Source organism: Archocentrus centrarchus, unplaced genomic scaffold (assembly GCF_007364275.1).
Source record: "Archocentrus centrarchus isolate MPI-CPG fArcCen1 unplaced genomic scaffold, fArcCen1 scaffold_58_ctg1, whole genome shotgun sequence".
Taxonomy (NCBI): Eukaryota; Metazoa; Chordata; class Actinopteri; order Cichliformes; family Cichlidae; genus Archocentrus; species Archocentrus centrarchus.
Window position 1 is genome coordinate 59,853 of NW_022060279.1, and position 20,943 is coordinate 80,795.

At 43.6% G+C, this 20,943-nt stretch overlaps 1 protein-coding gene across 2 annotated transcripts in view; it reads left to right on the plus strand.

Moving 5' to 3' along the window:
* rrn3 (RRN3 homolog, RNA polymerase I transcription factor) overlaps positions 1-20,589 on the plus strand; it is a 38,034-nt gene extending 17,445 nt beyond the window's left edge. The window contains exons 9-17 of one of the 2 annotated variants that reach the window (XM_030725566.1): positions 4,066-4,176; positions 5,928-6,051; positions 7,183-7,313; positions 10,935-11,065; positions 11,194-11,381; positions 15,708-15,816; positions 16,178-16,330; positions 18,939-19,023; positions 20,090-20,589. In XM_030725566.1, coding sequence (XP_030581426.1) covers positions 4,066-4,176; positions 5,928-6,051; positions 7,183-7,313; positions 10,935-11,065; positions 11,194-11,381; positions 15,708-15,816; positions 16,178-16,330; positions 18,939-19,023; positions 20,090-20,239 — 1,182 coding nt within the window. In that variant the 3' untranslated portion in view covers positions 20,240-20,589. The remainder of the gene's footprint in view (positions 1-4,065; positions 4,177-5,927; positions 6,052-7,182; positions 7,314-10,934; positions 11,066-11,193; positions 11,382-15,707; positions 15,817-16,177; positions 16,331-18,938; positions 19,024-20,089) is intronic. The other variant, XM_030725567.1, reaches the window with a different exon arrangement.
* Positions 20,590-20,943: the final 354 nt, after the last annotated feature.

Below are 20,943 nucleotides of genomic sequence, written 5' to 3' on the forward strand. Positions count from 1 at the left end.
ATATATTCAGGTTCACTTCAACACAGAACTCAGGTTCTGAAAGCAGTCTTTGGAGAGTTCCTAGACTCTGTATCATGTTGGAGTTGCCAAAGGTGAGAGCAGGTAAGGATAGCTATACTCCTATCCTATCCTATCCTGATTTGGTACCTATACATTGAGGTTCACTGCAGGAGAGATGAGAGGATTATTTCCCTGTGCCTTCAGTTTGGGAAATGAGTCCTGACTGTTGTTACTGTTGACACTGACACCCTCAGGGGTGTGGCTTTGACAAATGGCTTGCCCTTTATGTCCTTAACACCATGCTGGGCATAGGAGTGTTCAAAAGTCCACTTAGACACCCTAGGTCGCAGGTTGATGGTTGATTTTATAATTTTAACATCAGATCTACCTTGTATGTCTTGGTCACTTTGCCCAAGTGTCCGAGATATAGGGGGTAACAGTAAGCTGTAAAATTATCACAACCTGGTAGTGGTGGAGAAGGATGCTGGATAGGCTTGGGCGCGCCCAAATCTACAATGAGGGTATGCTTCCAACGGAGCTTTGATAGCATTCTGAGGGAGGTTGGGGACATTGAGTCTGAGTGGACCATGTTCTGGACTTCCATTGCTAAAGCAGCTGTATGGAGTTGTGGCTGTAAAGCGGTTGGTGCCTGTAGTGGTAGTAACTCCCAGACCAGATGGTGGACACCAGAGGGAAGGGAGCCATCAAGCTCATGGAGTCCTATCAAGCTTTGTTAGCCTGTGGGACTTTGAAGGCAGCTGACAGGTGCCGGCATACCAAATGGAATCAGAATCAGAATCAGAATCAGAAGGTTTTATTGCCATATGGGTGAACAGGTTCACAGCATTAGGAAATTGCTGCGGTACTTCGTGCTTACAGAAAAAAACAAATAAGTATAAAAACTATAAGACAATATACAAGTATACAAATTGCAAATATACAGAGATATTAGAGCTATAACTATAGCACAATATTACAAAATTACAAAATATACAGTGCAGAGACTAATTAAAAGATAAAAGAATGTAGACTATATTCCACTAATATGTACATCAGTGCAATCAGACAGGTGCATAGACATAGGGTCATCAGCGTTTGTGGAGGGTGGTGGTAACAGTCTTAGGGTAATTGTTCATGAGTCCAACAGCAGAGGGGAAGAAACTGTTCTTATGGCGGGAGGTTCTGGTCCGTATGGACCGTAGCCTCCTGCCTGAGGGGAGAGGGTCAAAAAGTCTGTGCCCAGGGTGAGAGTGGTCGGCTGTGATCTGACCTGCACGCCCCAGTGTCCTGGAGGTGTACAGGTCCTGGAGAGATGGGAGGTTACAGCCAATCACCTTCTCAGCAGAGTGCACAACGCGCTGTAGTCTCTGTTTGACCCTAGTGGTGGCTCCAGCGTACCACACAGTGATGGAGGAGGTGAGGATGGACTCAATGATGGCAGTATAGAACTGCACCATGGTCCTTGCTGGCAAGTTGAATTTCTTCAACTGCCGCAGGAAGTACATCCTCTGCTGGGCCTTTTTGACAACAGAGGTGATGGTGGGCTCCCACTTGAGGTCCTGGGTGATGGTAGTTCCCAGGAAGCGAAAAGAGTCCACTGTGGTGATGGGGGTGTCAGTCAGGATGATGGAGGGTAGAGGGGCTGTGTGCTTCCTAAAGTCCACTATAATCTCCACTGTCTTCTGGGCGTTCAGTACCAGGTTATTGTGGCTGCACCAGGACACCAGACGTTTGACCTCCATCCTGTAGGCCGACTCGTCCCCATCTGAGATGAGTCCGATGAGAGTCATGTCGTCTGCAAACTTAATAAGCTTGACAGACTGGTGGTCAGAGGTGCAGCAGTTGGTATACAGGGAGAAGAGCAGAGGAGAGAGGACACAGCCCTGAGGAGTGCCAGTGCTGATGGTCCGGGAGTCCGAGACATTCTTCCCCAGCCTCACGTGCTGCTTCCTGTTCATCAGGAAGTCAATGATCCACCTGCAGATGGGATCTGGCACGTTCATCTGGGACAGCTTGTCTTGGAGGAGATCAGGGATGATGGTGTTGAAGGCAGAGCTGAAGTCCACAAACAGGATCCTGGCGTAGGTTCCCTGGGAGTCCAGATGCTGTAGGATGAAGTGCAGAGTCAGGTTGATGGCGTCGTCCACAGACCTGTTGGCTCTGTAGGCAAACTGCAGGGGGTCCAGAAGGGGGGCTGTGAGGGACTTGAGGTGGGACAGCACCAGACGCTCAAATGACTTCATGACCACAGAAGTCAGTGCCACAGGTCTGTAGTCATTTAGTCCAGTGATCCTTGGCTTCTTGGGGACAGGAACAATGGTAGCGGTTTTAAAGCAGACAGGCACGTGGCAAGCCTCCAGTGAGGAGTTGAAGATGTTCGTGAACAATGGGGCAAGCTCGTTAGCACAGTGTCTCAGTGTGGCAGGTGAGACACCATCTGGACCTGGAGCTTTGCGAGCTTTGACACTCCTGAACTGCTTTAGCACCTGGTCCTCCTGAATACAAAAGACTGTGGGGGTGGGGGAGGAGGGGGACTCTGGGGTGGGAGTCCTTGATGATGTGGGCTTCTCTGAGGTGTGGGGAGTGGGGGAGGTTGGGGGGTGAATATTTGTGTTGGCTGTATTGTGGTTGGGACTGGTGGAGGTGTGAAGGCTGCTGAACTGACCATCAAAACGACAATAGAACTCGTTCAGTCTATTTGCAGTTTGTAGGTCGTCTGTGGAGTGGGGGGTTTTAGGCTTGTAGTTGGTAATCTGCCTAAAGCTTTTCCATACAGAGGCCGCGTCATTCTCTGAGATCTGCTGCTGTATATTCTCAGAGTGATGTGATCTAGCAGTGGCCACTTCCTTGCTAAACCTGTACTTGGCCTCTTTGTAGCAGTGGAGTGTGGCTCTTCAACTGAGAATATTGTCATGTGGTGGAAGGAGCACTTTGAGGAACTCCTCAATACCACTGACATGCCTTCCATAGGGGAATAAAAGTCTGGGGATGAGGGGGCTGTCTTACCCATCACTTTGCTTGAGGTCACAAAGTAGCCCCATGTATGGAAGAGATTTGCCCTGAGTTTCTCAAGGCACTGGATGTTGTGGAGCTATCTTGGGTGACACAGCGACAGTGCTTATGGATTAGTAGACTGGAGTGGTGGCTACCCTTTTCAAAAAATTGAAGCAGAAGGTGTACACCAACTTCAGGGGACTCTCACTCCTCAGCCTCCCCTCTGATTCAGGAGGAACAATGTGGTTTCTGTCCTGGTTGCACAATGCTGGATCAGCCCTTATCTTCTTGAGGATATTCAAGGGTGCATAAGTTTTCCCAGCCAGTCAACATGTGTTTTGTGGCTTTTGATTCAGAGGAGGTATTCATCAGGCGGTGACCTGATGAAGGCTACTGCAATTTGCAGCCAAATGTGAATCAACAGGAATGAGAAATTGCACCTCTAACAAGTGCCCACTCAGGAACAGGAAGACATTGCTTCCCAGAAATTGAATGTAAGTATCTTGGAATCTGTGATAGTGTACAAAGGCAAAATTACAAAAAATGTCTTCATCCAAAAACTTAGGGACCTAACTGTGTATGGTCTCTAAGAGGCCCTTCAACGGTAAATGGTTAATGGAGTGGCTTTTATATAGCACTTTTCTACTCTACTTTGAGCACTCAAAACATTTTATACAACATGCCTCATTTACCCATTAACACAGGATGGATATAAGCACTTTTTTTTCTGTAGCTAAGTGCTTTCTAACATTCACACACATTCATACTCCAACAGTTGCATCAGAGAGCAACTAGGGGTTCAGTATCTTGCCCAAGGATACTCTGACATGCAGTCTGAGGCAGCCATGAATTGAACCACCAACCTTTCGATTAATAGGTGACCTGCTCTACCTCCTGAGCTACAGCCATCCAAATGCTAAAATGTATTGATGTGGACAGATGCTGTCCACAGATGCTAACTCTGAGATATTTGCTGCAGAAAGACATATTCAGGCATAAAATTGATTAATTCTTCTTCAGGAGATAAGATGTGCTAAAGGTGTGTATGTATGTATGTGTGGTACATTTTAGGTGAGCGCATCCCGAACAGATATTGAGGAAGCTGAGGAAAACGAAGGGCAGAGCAAGAAGGCAGAGGAGCAGACTGAGGAGGGTGTCTTTGACATGGTAACAGCAAGCAGGGTTTGTTGATAGCAACAAAGTTTTTCCACAGATAAAATAGAGGTGACTGTTCACAAGTATAGTAAATGAATATCCATCCATCCATCCATCCATCAGCTGAAAAGCCTTCAGCTGATCCAAAATGCTGCAGCTAGAGTACTGACAGGGACTAGAAAGAGAGAGCAGATTTCTCCCATATTGGCTTCTCTTCATTGGCTCCCTGTTAAATCTAGAATAGAATTTAAAATCCTTCTCCTCACATACAAGGTCTTGAATAATCAGGCCCCATCTTATCTTAAAGACCTCATAGTACCGTATCACCCCAATAGAGCACTTCGCCCTCAAATATCAGCTCGTTTTATCAAGATATTGCATAATTGCAAAAAGTGCTCCGCTGTTTTCAGAGCTGTCCGTTGCCACTGCTCTACAAGCAACGCGCCTCGCTAGCTGTCAGCTGACTGGGAAATGGAGGCTCGCTTTAGCCGGAAAGAACGTCCGACTGCGGGCACATCCTTTTCAAACTCCCGCTGGCTTTCGCCACTGAGTGGAAGTTAAACACAGATATAACTCACTCAGATGATCTCTAGCTGCTGATGTTTGGTTTATTTCAGTGTTTCATTTGTTCCTCAGCAAATAACTGGATAGTTTTATTCAACATTAATGTCTCACTTAATATAGTTAGAAATTAATCATTAGCTCAGCTGTATTCCTTGATGCTGAAATGTGTTATGCTTGTTTTAACAGCTTATTTTGAATTAAGGATTTAAAATTAAACCACAAAAAGGAGCAAAAGTTCGTTCTCCATTTAACCAGCTGCTTTTACACAGCTGTGCTTCGCGCCAGTGTTGCTAGGCAACATGAGCTACATAGAGGTGGGGGCAGGTGACGCAGATATGAAGGCTAAACCGTCCAATTTCACAGCCGCTCACTTCCGGCCTTTGCGGTCTTCGTGGGCTGCAAAGGACCTGGTCTGCGTAGGACGGGTCCTTCGAAGGATGTGGCCCCTGAATTTGGACACAGCTATAGTGTGATACTTTACACAGTTCAGACCCAGCAGTTAATTCCACCTTTAAGTCTCTGGTTGAACATAGGAACAATCACCTATAAGCAGGGGTGAAAGTAGTTTTAAATTCTTGCCGGTACTATGGCAAGCACGCACGCACGCACACACACACACACACACACACACACACACACACACACACACACACACACACACACACACATATATATATATATATATATATATATATATATATATATATATATATATATATATATATATATATATATATATAAATAAATATATATATATATATATATATATATATATATATATATATATATATATAAATAAATAAAATCTCTGGTCATAAGCAGTGTTTTTGAGCTGTGCTGTGTTGTTGAAATTGAGCAGAATAACATGAAACACAATTAGTTAATCTCTATGTGCTTTTAATTGAGATAGTTTGTAACAAGCAGACCGACATTAAACGTAGTGGTGAACGTTTTAACCTGTTAACTGGCCGAACCAAAATCACCTGAAAAAAGCTTCGCCCTCTGGTTATTATTGGCTCTGGAAAACCCAGAAAAATTCAAAAGTAAAAATAAATAAATAATAAAGCAATGTATGTATGTGGTCGCTGGCTTCGCCCCTTGAATTTTTGCTTCAGTCATTCTTTTCATCCTGACAGTCTCTCACCGTGTGTGTGTGTGTGTGTGTGTGTGTGTGTGTGTGTGTGGGGGGGGGGGGGGGGGGGGGGTTCTGTTAGGATGAAGACATGCCAACAGATCAGCCCTCCAAGATGACTGTGACGGCCCATCCTGTGGCTGAGAGGCTGGACACTCTCATGGTTGTGCTTATGGTTTACATCAGAGATATCTGCTATGTCAACGGTAGTTGTATTAAGCAGCTTTTTATACAGCTACATCCATAATTATTTGGACAGTGATTACATTTTTACAATTTTACCTTTGTATGCCACCAAAGTGGATTTTCCAATCAAACATCCTCTGAAAATGGGGGTCTTTGTGTAAAAATGGCTATAATTCCCAACAAAGGTGGGAAGTAATGAAGTAAAAATATTTTGTTACTGTACTTAAGTCGATTTTTCAGGTATCTGTACTTTACTTGAGTATTTATTTTTCAACTACTTTTTACATTTACTCCCTACATTTTTTCACAAATATCTGTATTTGGGAGGGAGGGCACAGACATACCACATGGTAGAGTGAGAGGCTCTTGCAAAGCGCGCTTGGAGACTGGAAAGAGCTAGAGAAAGTTGAGCTTTACATAGAAGCTACACGCCGGAACAGTGAGGAAAATGAGGGACAGAAAACGTAAAGCACAAAAAATGTCTGCAGTTTGTCACACATTGTGTCTGCTAGCTAAAGGAACAGTTGCTGTTTTTCCAGGGAGAGCAAAGAGTGAGCGATAACTTCACTCAGATGGAGAAAGATGTAAGAAAGAGGTAGAAGCGTCCTCCAAGGAGCTACTTTTACTTTCTTACTTTGAGTAGATTACAGAGCCTGTACTTTATTACCTTTAGTTGAGTAAAGAAGTTGAACCAGTACTTCAGCTTTTAACAGAGTAGTTTTTAACACAAGTACTTGTACTTCTGCTTAATTACAGAATGTCAGTACTTTGGCCACCTCTGATTCCCAAACAGTTAAAGCAGGACTTTTGTTCAAGTATTTGAATTTAAGCTGAAAGTCTGCACTTCAATAACATTTTGAGTGATTGATTTTTAAAATCCACTGCAGTGGTATACAGAGACAAAATTGCAAAACTTGTCTAATTGTCCAAATACTTACAGACTGTCAGTGTAAACAGTGTTTAACCCAGATCTCTTACAATGAGAGCAGCTTGTTCCAGGCCCTGAATAATACTGGAGTATTCTGATTCCAAGAAAATCTAAACCATTGTTATGTAGGAAGATGAAAAATAGTTGTACTAAGTTGAAAGTCTTTGCATCCCTGTTAAGGAATAATTTTATGCACACATTGTATGTTTGTCTTCTCTTCCAGGTTCTTTTCATGTGGAAAGGACGAAGGAGCTGTACAGAGATTTGTTGACTGTGTTTGACAAGCTCATTCTGCCAACACACGCTTCTTGTCATGTGCAGTACACACTGTTTTACCTCTGCAGCTTCAGACTGGTCAGTACTTCCCAAATTATGTGCCTGTAATATGAGCAAACAGTTATATTTAGCTTTTGCATTTAACCAGCAATCTGGGCTTTAGCAGCAAGATGTACAGCCACAGGAAAGTTTCAGAACTCTTAAATATTTGATATATTTCACATGGATATGACTAAAACATAATCAGGCTTTTCACAAAAGTCCTTAAAAGTAGAACAAATGAAATAAGAGTATTAGACCCAATGATTTATGTAGAAAAATCTAATATTACATATCCAAGAACCTTCCGGAAGAATCGGGTTCAGGGAGGGGCAGCCGTCTGCCATTGCTGGTTGGGGATGAGGGGAAAGAAGAGAAACGAGAGACAAAACACAAACTATGGGAGAGATTAAGCACATTGAGGTGACTATTCATTGTGACTTGGTGCTGTAAAATAAATAAAATTGGATTGAATTGAATAAAGCAAAACATAATGTAGTGGCATATAAAGACATTGGGAGTGGAGAAGAAACACCCAGTGCATCATGGGAACCCCCCAGCAGCCTAGGCCTATAGCAGCATAACTAAGGGAGGGTTCAGGGTCACCTGATCCAGCTCTAACTATAAGTTTGATCAAAAAGGAAAGTTTTAAGCCTGTTACGGGCCCTAAATTAATGGCTTAAAGAAACCCAACATATAAAATGTTGTAATCAGCTGCCACTCAACAAGCTTTTAGGAATGAAAACTCAAAAACAGACAAACAGACTCAAAAGAGATGGGAGCCCTGACTAAAATGAACAAAAAAAGGAGGAGACCATGAACCAACCATCTGAGAGCACTTCTCTCTCAGACTGCTGGCTTACTTGTGGTTCCTAGGATACTTAAGAGTAGAATGGGAGGCAGAGCCTTCAGCCTTCAGGCGCCTCTTCTGTGGAACCAGCTCCCAGCTTGGATTCAGGAGACAGACACCCTCTCTATTTTTAAGATTAGGCTTAAAACTTTCCTTTATGATAAAGCTTATAGTTAGGGCTGGATCAGGTGACGTTGAACCCTCCCTTAGTTATGCTGCTATAGGCCTAGGCTGCTGGGGGGTTCACATAAAGCACTGTTTCTTCTCATTCACCTTATTTACTTTGTTTATACTCCACTCTGCATTTAATCATTAATTGTTATTAATCTCTGGCTCTCTTCCACACCATGTCTTTTTTCTCTCCCCTCAGCCCACCCGGTCACAGCAGATGACCCCCCCTCCCTGAGCCTGGTTCTGCTGGAGGTTTCTTCCTGTTAAAAGGGAGTTTTTCCTTCCCACTGTCACCAAGTGCTGCTCATAGGGGGTCGTTTGACTGTTGGGTTGTCTCTGTAATTTTTTAGGGTCTATACCCACAATACAAAGCGCCTTGAGGCGACAGTTTGTTGTGATTTGGTGCTGTATAAATAAAATTGAATTGAATTGAACTGAAAGTAAAACTAAACACAGAACACAGGAAACAGGGAGTACTGAGACAGATGCAGATGTGACACAACACTGGGAATAAAACTATATACAAAACACACGAGACAAGGGACATGACACAGAAAAACACGACACTGGAACACAGATGTGGGGAAGACAAGAACAAAGGGAACCAGGAATGCTATAAAGATCACTATAAGTAATAACAAACTATAATAAATTAAGAATCAAAACCATATATAAACACAACAGAAGAATTTCAATGAAAACAGAACCCTTAAAGAACAAAACGCTGGGCAAAAGGCCCAGGCCCTGTACACAGCCTGTGGAGATATTGGATTGCCACTGGTTGCAGAATCTCATCTCAGTATTTCTTTGCATTGAAATTGCCTCGAAATATAAGCTTGATTATCAGAACCTGAGGTACCAGAAGCTCAAAACAAGATTCAGTAGCAGAATAAGCCTTTTGGCTTTGGCAGAGAAGATTTGGCAAGTTTTCCATGGGTGCAACCCACTTACTCTGCTGCTTAACCCACAAATACATTTTCCTTACAAATGTGGCTCCATTTAAAGGTAAATAAACAGGCTTTCCAATAGTTTAAGTTTTTGACAAGAAATAATGTTACAACAAGGACATAATCAACCAAGCACAAATTTCTTGTTTCTGTATAGCAACATAAAAACTACATGTATTGAAGCCTCAGATTGGGCTTTTGGACAAAATACACCTTTAAAAAAAAAAACTGATGAAAAAACATGGGGACCACCACCCTGGTCTGCCAATCCAGTGGCACCACCCCAGATCACCACGTGATGTTACAGAGATGTGTCAACAAAGACAGCCTTACAGCATCCAGAGCCTTCAGGAACTTCAGTCCACCCCACTGGCCCTGCCACCAAGGAGTTGTTAACCACCTCAGTGACCTCACCCCCAGTGATGGTCGAGTCATCCCTCTCATCCCCAGACTCTGCTTCCACTACAGAAGGTGTGTCAGTGGGATTAAGGAGGTCCTCGAAGTATTCCTTCCACTGCCTGATAATACCCTCAGTTGAAGTCAGTAGCACTCCACCCGCACTATAGACTGTGTGAGTAGAGCACCGCTTTCCCCTCCTGAGCCACCTGGTGGTTTGCCAGAATCTCTTTGATGCCATCCAAAAGTCTTTTTCTATGGTCTCGCCAAACTCCTCCCACACCAGAGTTTTTGCTACGGCCACTGCTCGAGGTGCGTTCCACTTGGCCTGTCGATACCCAGTCAGCTCCCTCCAGAGTCCCACACAGTCTTATCGCCAAGCCTGATAAGACTCCACCGGATGGAGCACCCTCGAGCACCCCTCCTAGTGACTCCAAAAAAGGGTGGGTACTGAACTGTCATTCGGCGTATAAGCACAAACAACAGTCAGGACCCGTTTCCCGGCCCGAAGGCGCATGGGAAGCAACCGTCTTATCAACTGGTGAAAACTCTGGCGTACAGGCAGCAAGCCGGGGGGATACAAGAATACTCACCCCAGCTCGCCGCCTCTCACCGAGGGCAACTCCAGACTGGAACAGAGTCCAGCCCCTCTCCAGGAGACTGGTTCCAGAGCCCAGTCCATGTGTTGAGGTGAGCCGGACTATCTAGCCGGTACCTCTCAACCTCACACAGCTCAGGCTCCTTCCCCACCAGAGAGGTGACATTCCATATCCCAGTAGCCAGTCTCGATAGCTGGGGATCAGTCTTGGCCACCCCCGACGCACACTGCACCCGACCCCTTTGACGCCTCCTGTGTCTGGTGGGCCTACAGGAGGGCGGGCGCTTGTTGTCTCTTCGGGCTGCGTCCGGCCGGGCACCACAGGCTAATGCCCAGCCACCAGACGCTTCCCCGAGCTCCCTCCCCAGGCCTGGCTCCAGGTTGTGTCCCCTATCCTGGGCAGGTTAAACAGTTCCCTTGCAGTCATTTCCATAGGGGTCTTCTGAATCGCGCTTTGTCTGGCCCCTCACCCAGGACCAATTTGCCATGGGAAACCCTACCAGAGGGACAAGCCCCCGGACAGCATAGCTCCTCGGATCACTGGGACACACAAACCCCTCCACCATGATAAGGTGGAGGAGTAAAGAATTAATTAATTTAGCTGGTTTATTTGCACTGATGTTCATCATTTATTACTTGTGAGACTATTAGGTTTTTGTACTCTATGTGTATTGTGTTTTCTGTAATATGTGTCACAGGCCCTGGCAGAGGCCTTCTTGGATCACCTGTGGAAGCTCCTGCAGAACCCCTCTCTGCCAGCTGTCCTCCGCCAGGCTGCTGCTGGATACCTGGGAAGTTTCTTGGCCCGAGCAAAATTCATCCCTGTGAGGTGAGTTCACATGACATTACTGCTTAAGAAAGCACAAAGGCAGCTTGAAACCAGAGTGTATTAAGGGTTATTATGGGTTATTTCGGCTACTGCCAATGCACTCTTTGTTGCCCATACCCTTCCTACAGCACTGTGCGGGCCTGTGTTGATTTGCTTATCTCCTGGATCCATCGTTACATTGACAGCCAGGACAAATGTGGCAAACAGGTCTGTTGTGATGTCAGCCTGCATGGGCCCTTCTACACTTCCTGCCAGGCTGTTTTCTACACGATCATCTTCAGACACAGAGCCATGCTCGAGGCCAACATGAAGAAAGGTAGAACCTCACACTGATCTCGAATGCATCATTCATGACACAACATACTTAAAAAGTGCCACCATTCACAGACTTCCAGCAACAAATACTGTAATACCCCATACATGGCTGTGAAGTGCAATTTCTGGGCTTTCAGGAACCGTTTGAATTTTTCCAAAAGGACAAACAGTCGCGGAGTTACGGTAAGAAGCCAACTCGGCAGCCCGACTCGGCAGTGATATGCTACGTCTTAACCAGCTGTTTGCGGCTAGTAAGGGCAGGTAACCGCCACTTCAGCAGTGATCGCCCATAGTTAAAGGGTCAAAAAAGTATAATTCAATTCTGTTCAGTTCAATTCTGTTTTGTTTATATAGCACCAAATCACAACAAAGTCACATCAAGGCTCTTTAAATTGTAAGGTAAAGACCCTACAATAATAGCAGAGAAAACCCAACAATCAAAATGACCCCCTATTACCAACCACTTGGCAACAGTAGGAAGGAAAAACTACCTATTAACAGGAAGAAACCTGAACCAGGTTCAGGGAAGGGCAGCCATCTGCTGCAGCTGGTTGGGACTGAGGAAGAGAGAGAGACAGGACAAAAGACACACTATGGAAGAGAGTCAGAGATTAACCCTTTAACGTCGGGTGATGGCCACTGAAGCGCCGATTTCCTGCCCTTACTAGCCGCGAACATAAGACATAGCGTATCACTACCGAGTAGGCTGATCAAAGGAACTTTGATCAGCTGGCTTTTTACCATAACTCCGTGATCGTTTCTCCTATCGGAAAAATTCAAATGGTTCCTGAAAGCTCAGAAATTGCGCTTCACAGCCATATAGGAGTATTACGGTATCTGTTGCTGGAAGTCCATGAACAGTGGCACTTCTGAAGTACGTTGTGCCACGGCTGATGCATTCGAGGTTATAGGGTTAATAAGAATAACTAATGATTAAATGCAGAGTGGGTTATAAACAGAGTAAAAAAAGGTGAATGAAAAGAAACACTCTTGGGACCCCCCCATGCAGTATAACTAAGGGAAGGTTCTGGGTCACCTGATCCAGCCCTAACTATAAGCTTGATCATAAAGGAAAGTTTTAAGCCTAATCTTAAAAATAGAGAGGGTGTCTGTCTCCTGAATCCAAGCTGGGAGCTGGTTCCACAGAAGAGGGGCCTGAAAGCTGAAGGCTCTGCCTCCCATTCTACTCTTAAGTATCCTAGGAACCACAAGTAAGCCAGCAGTCTGAGAGTGAAGTGCTGTATTGGGGTGATCTGTGACCCAATCTGGCAAAATGAGTTGGAAGTTACAAGGGCTAATTCATAGGCCAATAATATTGGAATCAGTGCACTGTATTGCAGATCATTTATGGGTCCATGAGATGTTCTTAGCAACAAGGGAGAGCAAAATGAAATTTATCTCTTATTGGGTACCAGTGATGATACCATTGGTAGCCAATAAGAGCGCTCAAAGCACGTAAACAACCTCTTTCAACATCCTGCTGAAAATGATAGCCTCAACACTGCATTTATTTAGGGCCCGAGCACAACCTGTGCGAAGGCCCTATTGCAGAGATCCTCAAATCCAGGCCTCGGGGGCCGATGTCCTGCAACTTTTAGATGTGTCTCTGCTTCAACACACCTGAGTCAAATATAGAAGTCATTAGCAGTACTCTGGAGAACTTGACTGCATACTGAGGAGATAATTCAGCCATTTGATTCAGGTGTGATGGCTCAGGGACACATCTAAAACCTGCAGGACACCAGCCCTCAAGGCCTGGATTTGAGGATCCCTGCACTATTGTATCTGCTTTTGATTATTTATCCAAATGAATTGCTTTTTTGAGGGCCTAAACATGCTCAAAAACCTATGAAATTTTGTACATGTCAGGTCTTTTACGTATTTTAATGGTTTCAGGCATGGCCCTTTCAAAATGGCTCTACAGCACCACCTTTAGCTCAATTCCCACTGCTGTGTTTCACATACGTGTATGAAATTTGGTACACATATGCAACATGTCCAGACGAATAAAAAAGACCTCAGGGTCCAATGCCCTAAACCCAACAGGAAGTCCGCCATTTTGAATTAAATGGGCGATTTTAGTGATTTCTTGCCCTCATACTTTCTCTAATAACTCAGAGGTTTTGGATGTTATCAACTTCATATGTGGTTTCTCTAATCTACCCACCAGGGGGAATCTAAATTTGAAAAATGGTGAGTTTTCACCAGAGGGCGTAGTTGTGATGCCACGGAGAAATTCAATCATTCGCCAGGAAATTTTGATTGGCTCTCATTCATACCTACATGATCCAATCTGGATCAAACTTCTTCAGTAGGATGAGGGTCCGCCCCTTAACACATACATGATGACAATATTTAATTACAGTCTCAGTGCCACCTAGTGGGAACAGGAAATGTCACATTTTACACTTTGAGGTACAGCTCCAAGGTGGTTGAGCAGAACCATCTCAAATTTCCTTTTGAAAAACCATTTGAAAAATTCAAAAAGCTTTTAGGAGTGGCCATACATTGTTTTCAAAACTGTGAGTACCCCCTACAGAAGCAAATGAAAATTTGTATGGCGGTCCACAGAATTAGTTTCTCTGAAATACATGAAAATTTGTTTCAACATTCTTGACATCATCCTGATCAAAAACGTCAGTCAGACCCATGCCTCATTTTGCACACCGCAGCCATGATCACACCCCAAATACTATATGGAGAGCAAAAGATTTAGTTTCCCAGAAATGTTTGAAATTGGTTACAAACATTTCTGGATGACCTCTAATTTCCTGCTTCTAAATTCAGATCAAACTGAAGTTCCTGTGTTCGGCCCCGCAAATCTTAGAAACATGGTGTCTAACCAGATCCTTACTCTGGATGGCATTACTTTGGCCTCCAGTAACACTGTGAGAAATCTTGGAGTCCTTTTTGACCAGGATATGTCCTTCAGTGCACATATTAAACAAATATGTAGGACCGCTTTTTTGCATTTGCGTAATATTTCTAAAATTAGAAACATCCTTTCTCAGAGTGATGCTGAAAAGCTAATTCATGCATTTATTACTTCTAGGCTGGACTATTGTAATTCATTATTATCAGGCTGTCCTAAAAGCTCCCTGAAAAGCCTTCAGCTGATCCAAAATGCTGCAGCTAGAGTACTGACAGGGACTAGAAAGAGAGAGCAGATTTCTCCCATATTGGCTTCTCTTCATTGGCTCCCTGTTAGATCTAGAATAGAATTTAAAATCCTTCTCCTCACATACAAGGTCTTGAATAATTAGGCCCCATCTTATCTCAAAGACCTCATAGTACCGCATCCCCCCAATAGAGCACTCAGACTGCTTGCTTACTTGTGGTTCCTAGGATACTTAACCCTGTAACCCTGAAGGTGTCGGCTGTGACACAACATACTTCAAAGTGCCACCGTTTGCGGACTTCCAGAAACAAATACTGCAATACTCTTATATGGCTGTGAAGTGCAATTTCTGGGCTTTCAGGAACCATTTGAATTTTTCTGATAGGACAACCTGTCATTGAGTTGTGGTAAAAAGATAGCCAAGTCGGCAGTGATACGCTACGCCTTAAACAGCTGTTCGCAGCTTGTAAGGGCAGGTAACTGGCGCTTCAGCGGTGATTGCCTGGAGTTAAAGGGTTAAGAAAAAAAAAAAAAGGGAAAAAAAAAAAGGAAAAAAAAAAAAAAAAAAGAAAAAAAAAAAAAGGGTTAAGAGTAGAATGGGAGGCAGAGCCTTCAGCTTTCAGGCCCCTCTTCTGTGGAACCAGCTCCCAGCTTGGATTCAGGAGACAGACACCCTCTCTATTTTTAAGATTAGGCTTAAAACTTTCCTTTATGATAAAGCTTATAGTTAGGGCTGGATCAGGTGACCCTGAACCATCCCTTAGTTATGCTGCTATAGGCCTAGTCTGCTGGGGGGGTTCCCATGATGCACTGAGTGTTTCTTCTTCATTCACCTGTTTTCATGCTCTCTGTTTACACACCACTCTGTATTTAATCATTAGTTATTATTAATCTCTGTCTCTCCCCCCTCAGCAGATGACCCCCCCTCCCTGAGCCTGGTTCTGATGGAGGTTTCTTCCTGTTAAAGGGAGTTTTTCCTTCCCACTGTCACCAAGTGCTGCTCATAGGGGGTCGTTTTGACTGTTGGGTTTTCTCTGTAATTATTGTAGGGTCTTTACCTTACAACATAAAACACCCTGAGGCGACTGTTTGTTGTGATTTGGTGCTATATAAATAACATTGAATTTAATTGAATTAAACCTTTTTATCATACTTTGTTGAATGTGTCCTGACTCCTCCTTAAATTGTGACTGGGTGTATGAATGTCAGGTCTGGAGTACCTGCAGAGTCTGAATCTGGAGCGGGTGGTGATGTGTCAGCTGAATCCTCTCAGATTCTGCCTACCTTCGATTACCAACATGTTTGCAGATATCACCAGGTAAGCATACATTGTGCTGCTCTGCCAAGTGGCATGAACTGTGTTGTAATCCTGAATCCTTTAAATTCTTTTCCAGTCAAGAACTACATTGTTATAACACCTGAATGTTGGGAATACCTCTGCTCCGTTTTAAGTAAAACAGAGCAGAGGTACACTGATGTCCTGTTTTTAAGTAAAACAGTACATCAGTTGTTTTCCAACTGATGTAAATATTCGAAAGTGTACAGTATTAACAACAGATCACAGTGTACTCTGTGTACACTAGAGGGCAGTGTTGCAGTTTGAGTTTTCATCAGTTATAAAATGGTTCTTGCATTTCCCCTCTTGACCATTCCCAGCAGCAGATGTGTTTTTGTTGCAGGAAGTACCAAGTGGTGTTCTGCTACACCATCATAGAGAAGAACAACCGACATATGCTGCCGGTGGTCCGCAGCTCTACTGGAGGAGACTGTGTGACCACCAACACCAATCCACTCGACAGCTTTTTCCCCTTTGACCCCTACTTGCTCAAGAGGTATACTCACTGTTTTTATTCTAATTTCTTTTGGTTTGGACACTCACCAGCTTGGATTGACACTCTCCATAGTCCAGTTGCTTTCTTTTTTCCCTTTCCTACCAAAAATACTGATACCATTATCACCGTAGTGGGGTTGGAGTTAACGTGCAGCCATTAAGGTAGCGCTATTGACCATCCATGATGCGACTGGCAGTGGTGAAGAAGAGCGACACACCAGGCATAATTAAGTATAAGAGTCACATTCACCTGATTTAGCCCATCATATTTAGTGATGAATATCAGCTCAACAGCTAACATTTTTTTGTGTGTCTCAAATGGCTCACCTGCCTCTCCTACACTGTTCAATGTGCCTTCCCGAATAAACACAGGGTAGGTGGCACAAACAGCTAGGGAGGAGATCCCTCTAAATACCCTCCTGTTTTCTCTTGTTTTATGAATATGGATCAATATAACCACTACACTCATGAATTAGTTTTAAAAAGTACAGGCTTAACTGCAGTTGATCGCCCTGCACCTGGCTGAGGTACTGTTGCACTGGGCTGAAAATTTTTGCTGTTGGCTATGGAACATATGGCTGTCATCACAGTTTGCTATCAGGCACAGCCATTAGCCCCTCAGAGTTACAGGTAACATCAGTGCAGCAGAGGTGAGTGTGAATTTAAGCTGGTGTTGCTGAGATTCATTCACCTTTATACCAGCTGTATGCTGTCAGTATAAAGACAGTACAAACAGTTACTGTCAGTGTAGGGGATATAAATCCACACAGAGCAGCAGCAGCTGATCACAGCCTGCACACAAAGGAAATCTACTGGAGCTCACAATTTAAAGTTGTGATTCTTTTCCCCATGCCCAACCACTAAATTCTGTCTTAGGGTTCCCCTGCTTGCTGAATCCCACTATAATCCCTAATTATAATCAATTTGTGTTTAGATGTGGGAGCACAGTCACCCTCTACAATGTAGGTGACAGAAAATAAAGCTATTTTTAATTCCTTTTCACTGCTTGTGTCCTACATAATTAATTCATGCTGAGTGCATTCATTGGAATTAATTCAGTTCAGCAAGCAAAATTATTGTCTGCATGCTCTGCTGTGCCAAACACCATTGCTGTGCCAAGAGGAGCTGTACGGTAGGCTCCTCTTGTTAACTGTTTTCTTTACAAGTTTAAATGGCATGGCCTAACAACACTGGAGCCAACAGGTGGGAAGTGGCGGGAAGCGGCCGGGGGGTGTCACCAATTGCTGCACCTATAATAAAATACAAAAACATACGCACAAAACTAAAAATGCAACAAACAGCACCTGAAAAAAGAGAACACAACAAGCACATACTCTTGTTCTGTTGTATGTGCATGCGTGTGTTTGCCATGAAACATACTTGGTAAACAGGGTGAGAGGTTGCAACAGTGAACCCAGAGCCAGAAATTCAGTTCAGTTTTATTTGTACAGAGCTAAATCACAACAGTCAGTCACCACAAGGTGCTTTATACTGTAAGGTAAAGACCCTACAATAATACAGAGAAAACCCAACAGTCAAAACGACCCCCCCATGAGCAGCGCTTGGCGACAGTGGGAAGGAAAAAGGAAGGTTGGAGATTGGCCTATAATTATTTAAGACAGCTGGGTCAGTGATGGCTTTTTAAGTAATGGTTTAATTACTGCCACCTTAAAAGCCTGTGGTACACAGCCAACTAATAAAGACTGATTAATCATATTTTCGATTGAAGCATCCATTAATAGAAGGACTTCCTTGAGCAGTCTAGTAGCAATGGGATCTAGTAGACATGTTGATGGTTTGGAGGAAGTTAGAATTTAGATTAGAGTAACTTTTGCATTCCCATGTAATGTATTCGCAGTGGTGCAGTGGGTAGGTGCTCACCTCACAATCGGAGGGTCGCTTGTTCGAGTCCCCATCTCAGCGCATGCTGTTGTTGTGTCCCTGGGCAAGGCACTTAACCCACATTACCTAAGTGTGAATGTGGTTGTGTGCTTGGTGTTTGGAGGGGCTGTAGGTGCAAATTGGCAGCCACGCCTCTGTCAGACTGCCCCATTAGTACCACCAAGTATGACTGAGGTGCGAATGAATAGTGCATGGAATTGTAAAGTGCTATATAAGTCTAAGGCATTATCATCCATCCATCCATTCACTTCTGCTTATCCTTTTCAGGGTCGCAGGGGGGCTGGAGCCTATCCCAGCTAACATAGGGCGAAAGGCAGGGTACACCCTGTACAGGTCGCCAGCCTGTCACAGGGCCAACACAGAGATACAGACAACCATGCACACTCACATTCACATGATAATAATAATAATAATAATAATAATAATAATAATAATGCTGCACAAGGTTCAGTTAGTTTTGCACAAAAATAGAAAGAAAAAAGTAAGGTTGCTCCAAAGAGCTACTTTATGTACATTTCAGAGCCTGTACCTTTTCACTTTTACGTGAATGAATACTTCAACTTTTACCAGAGTATTTTTAACACATGTATCTGTACTTAAAGTACAGAATGTCTGTACTTTAGCCACCTCTGATTACCTTATTAGGCCCATCACCTTCTTTGAGGGTTGTTTGTGCTGACAAACAGGAATGTGCTGTGCATTTATAGGTCCGGTCAACTGATTGAACCACTGTACCAGGTCTGGGATGATCTGACAGACACAGAGCTCCTTCCCACCAAAACCAGGAAACAGGTAAGATGATGATTATAACAGGGGATTTGGAAGATACAAATAAGCAGGCCCAGACCCACACCTCCTTTCACACTTTGGCACATGTGATTATGCACATGAACAATGGAGGGTCATAACCACCTCCAGGGGACTACATCCACTGGTTTTAAATACCTGGGTCTGTCCACCTTTGGTTTGAGACCTGAAGAAGCCTTTGGGATGAGAAGAGAAACATCTTCAAGAAACAAAAAGAAGTCCAGTCACCTTTTTTCAAGCTCCGGAGACATTTATTTTATATTTTAATTAATGGTGGGAGGATGTGCCCATCAGTGATGGTATTGTTCTCTTTAGGAATGTAACTAAATAACTGTAATCTGGCATCTTAATTAAAAAATAATGCGATTCATTATTTTTTAGCTTTTTGTAAAGCAGTAAATTTGAAGATTCCTGAATAACAATATTTATATTTTACCATTAAAATCTTTCATACAGAAACATAAAAAAATGTTGGTAATTACTGTTAATTTAGTGCAGCTGTGGCATAAACCTTACATTGGGTGGTCTAATAAATTTAAGCGCTTGGTGCTTTGCCAGCATGAACAAGCCAAACAGTACTGCAACATGAGCATGTACTACTACATATAAATGATGGGAAAAATGTCTGTCCTATATGCCATTGACTGGCATAATAAGACGAGAAATATATGCTATTCTACTGTCTCTGGAGATGGATGGGAAGGTGATATCTGATTGGGCGAGACAGATGATCAAACAAACATGAAACGTTTTCACTAATTTTTGATGGATTCTTTGAACACGCAGCTGTTGTCTTCGCATCATATCCCAATGAAGGATGCACTTCTTGGATTATTTCTTTTAAGTTCGCATCCAGAATTTCTTGGCACAATCAGTCATTTTGTGCTGGGTAAGAGTGGCTTTATGCATATATTGAAATATATGAGGCAGAAAATCACACAGGTACCCTTCTACAACAAAACCCAGCTTCTCCCGGTTGTAGTTTAGCCATCTGCAAAGGGAAATATTAAAACTCAGTAAATAATGCAAATGTGAAAATTCTCTCTTTCAGGGCTCGAGGGAGGATGAAGATGACTTTCTGTGTGGAGAGGTGCCCCAGGCCGAGGGCATCGTAGGAATGACGCCTAGCTCCTATGACTCAAATGTCCGCAGTCCAGGCAGCATAGGCTCACCACCGATCACCTTCCAGAGGCCATTTTAGTTTTCCATCACGGACTGGAAAGGTCTGATGGACTCTTTAACTGCTCCAGAGAGAGAGCAGATCCTGCATAGTGATGCTTCCACAAGATGCTTCATTACTAAGTTCCAAACAGTGTGAAGAACACACCAGCTCAGACCGAAGCCCTTTTCAGATTTCAGATCACATTGTTCCATCATTACTTTGTTAAAGTGACCAGCATTCAGAAATCAATGACTTTTATGTTCTTCATCACTCACACCAGGGTGTGTGTGGGTTAGGGAATGAGGGAATCCCTCTTCTGGATTGAGAAAATGCATCACAGAGGAATATTTTAGTCTTACCGCAAATTAAAGCAGTCTTGGTGAGATAAATGATTATTGTGATGTTATGTTTAGGTAATTTTTCTTCTTTATTTGAGCTCTCAAAGTTCTTTCTTACTACAAGCCTCATTTGCACAGGAATGTTTTTCTGTGCCTGAGCTCTTTTTACCTAACATCCACACGTCCACACTCTGATATATGCATCAGGGGCCACTCGGGGTTCGGTATCTTGCCCAAGGATCTTCGATATGCAGGTTGGAGAAGCTGGAGATTAAACCACCGACCTTCCAATTAGTAGATGACCTCCTCTGCTGAGCCACAGCATTCTCAAGTACAGGAGACATAGAAAGTCATTATCTTGTGATAAACAGATGAGCATGAGCTACTATAGACGGGTCTTAACTT